This window comes from Prosopis cineraria, unplaced genomic scaffold, assembly GCF_029017545.1.
Source record: "Prosopis cineraria cultivar Desert tree isolate PC_DT_omini unplaced genomic scaffold, ASM2901754v1 PC11, whole genome shotgun sequence".
Lineage (NCBI taxonomy): Eukaryota > Viridiplantae > Streptophyta > Magnoliopsida > Fabales > Fabaceae > Prosopis > Prosopis cineraria.
Genome location: NW_026555342.1, coordinates 29,126,969 through 29,128,524, shown reverse-complemented (window position 1 = coordinate 29,128,524; position 1,556 = coordinate 29,126,969). Strand labels below are relative to the sequence as shown.

At 30.9% G+C, this 1,556-nt stretch overlaps 1 protein-coding gene across 1 annotated transcript; it reads left to right on the top strand.

Annotated features, from left to right (window-relative positions):
- Positions 1 to 915: 915 nt before the first annotated feature.
- Positions 916 to 1,218, top strand: LOC129286435 (probable LRR receptor-like serine/threonine-protein kinase At3g47570). The gene has a single exon (XM_054922396.1). It carries the CDS (start codon positions 916 to 918, stop codon positions 1,216 to 1,218), a length of 303 nt encoding a protein of 100 aa, XP_054778371.1.
- The last annotated feature ends 338 nt before the right edge of the window (positions 1,219 to 1,556 follow it).

Below are 1,556 nucleotides of genomic sequence, written 5' to 3'. Positions count from 1 at the left end.
TTAAAATTTAATAACTATCTTTTGTAAAACTTTTTTTTTTTAATCACAAGAACAGACACTAATGGTCTAAGGTTACAAGATTTGAAGTCATGAGCGAGATCAAGCTTGCAAATTCTCATTATAAGGGAGCTTTCATATAACTTTGTTTAGTTTTCAATGCACATGTCTCCATTTCTTTTATAATTTATTTATTTTTTGTTATCACCGTGAACTTCAATCATGCAATCTCTTTTACACTCTGAAATTAAAAAAAAAAATAATAACATCTCTGTAACTCATTTAATTAATTATGCTGTTTTATTGGGATAGAATACTTTTGATGGAAATAGAAATAAGAATAAAGGATACTCCTTTCATCACTTAACAAGAAATGTTAACAAAGTAAGCTCGGGCAATCAAATCTTTGTTTTGTTACCAACTTCGCATGTTATTGTGTATACTATTCGATAAATATTTAATTTAATTTGGTTTTGATCGGAAAGTTAATTGGGATAGTATGGTGTCCTAGTTTTTTCAATCGACTTTTTCTTATATCTTTTTATTTAGCTTACTTTTATTGATTGATGCGATCCGTTTTATCTCCTTTATAATTCGAAATTCTGTAATTAATACCAATCATGAAATATGTTTTATCTTTTTGTTTAAGTTCTTATAGAATAAACCTAATCAATTAGTCAAACTTAATCAATTAAACCTTCATTCAATTAAGTGCGCATATATAATTGGACATTGTTCCCACCATCTCCCCACCCCCCTCTCTATATATGTATATAATACGTTGTTTTATATGATTGACTTGATTTGGAATTGTAGGAGTATAAAATGGGTGCTAATTCGACTTGCAATTTTAATAAGTCTGATATGCTAAACATGGCAAAACCTTCCTTTGTTCTCCTCTTGTTACTTCACTAACTTATGGCCTCTTTAGCTTGGACTAATACAAACATCACCACCGACAAATATGCACTTCTTGCCTTTAAATCATCTAACACTTCAGATCCATACAATTTCTTAGCTAATTGGTTTGTCTCTTCTTCTCCATGCAACCAGGTTGGTGTTACCTACAATGCTCATCATGGAAGGGTCCGTTCCTTGAATCTTGCTAGCATGGATCTTAAAGGCACCATATCTCCACAACTAGGAAATTTTTCATTCCTTGTTGAACTTGATCTCAGTAACAACAACTTGAATGGTCAAACTCCAGCAGAGTTAGTTTGACTTTCATGGACAAGTTCCAGCATGGATAGGAGATTTATCCACATTAGAGCATTTAAACCTTCAAAATAACACTTTTGATGGATCTATTCCACCATCTCTATTCAATCTAACAAGGTTGAAGAGATTAGATTGGAATTCTAATTTAACTGAATGAACCATTCCTGTTCAAAAACTTAACCGTAATGATATAAATAAGCACCCTATTAAACATAACAGAAATTTTGTGACGGAATGAACTCTCACACTAGTTACATAATTTATTGACTCGCAATAAAGGATATTGTCACATTTTGATCAAATTGAATAAATAAAATGACCAATTTAAATCCATTATTGAT

Excerpts from the sequence above, each read along its gene's own strand:
- LOC129286435 (XM_054922396.1), top strand. The coding sequence starts at position 916 with ATGGCCTCTTTAGCTTGGACTAATACAAACATCACCACCGACAAATAT.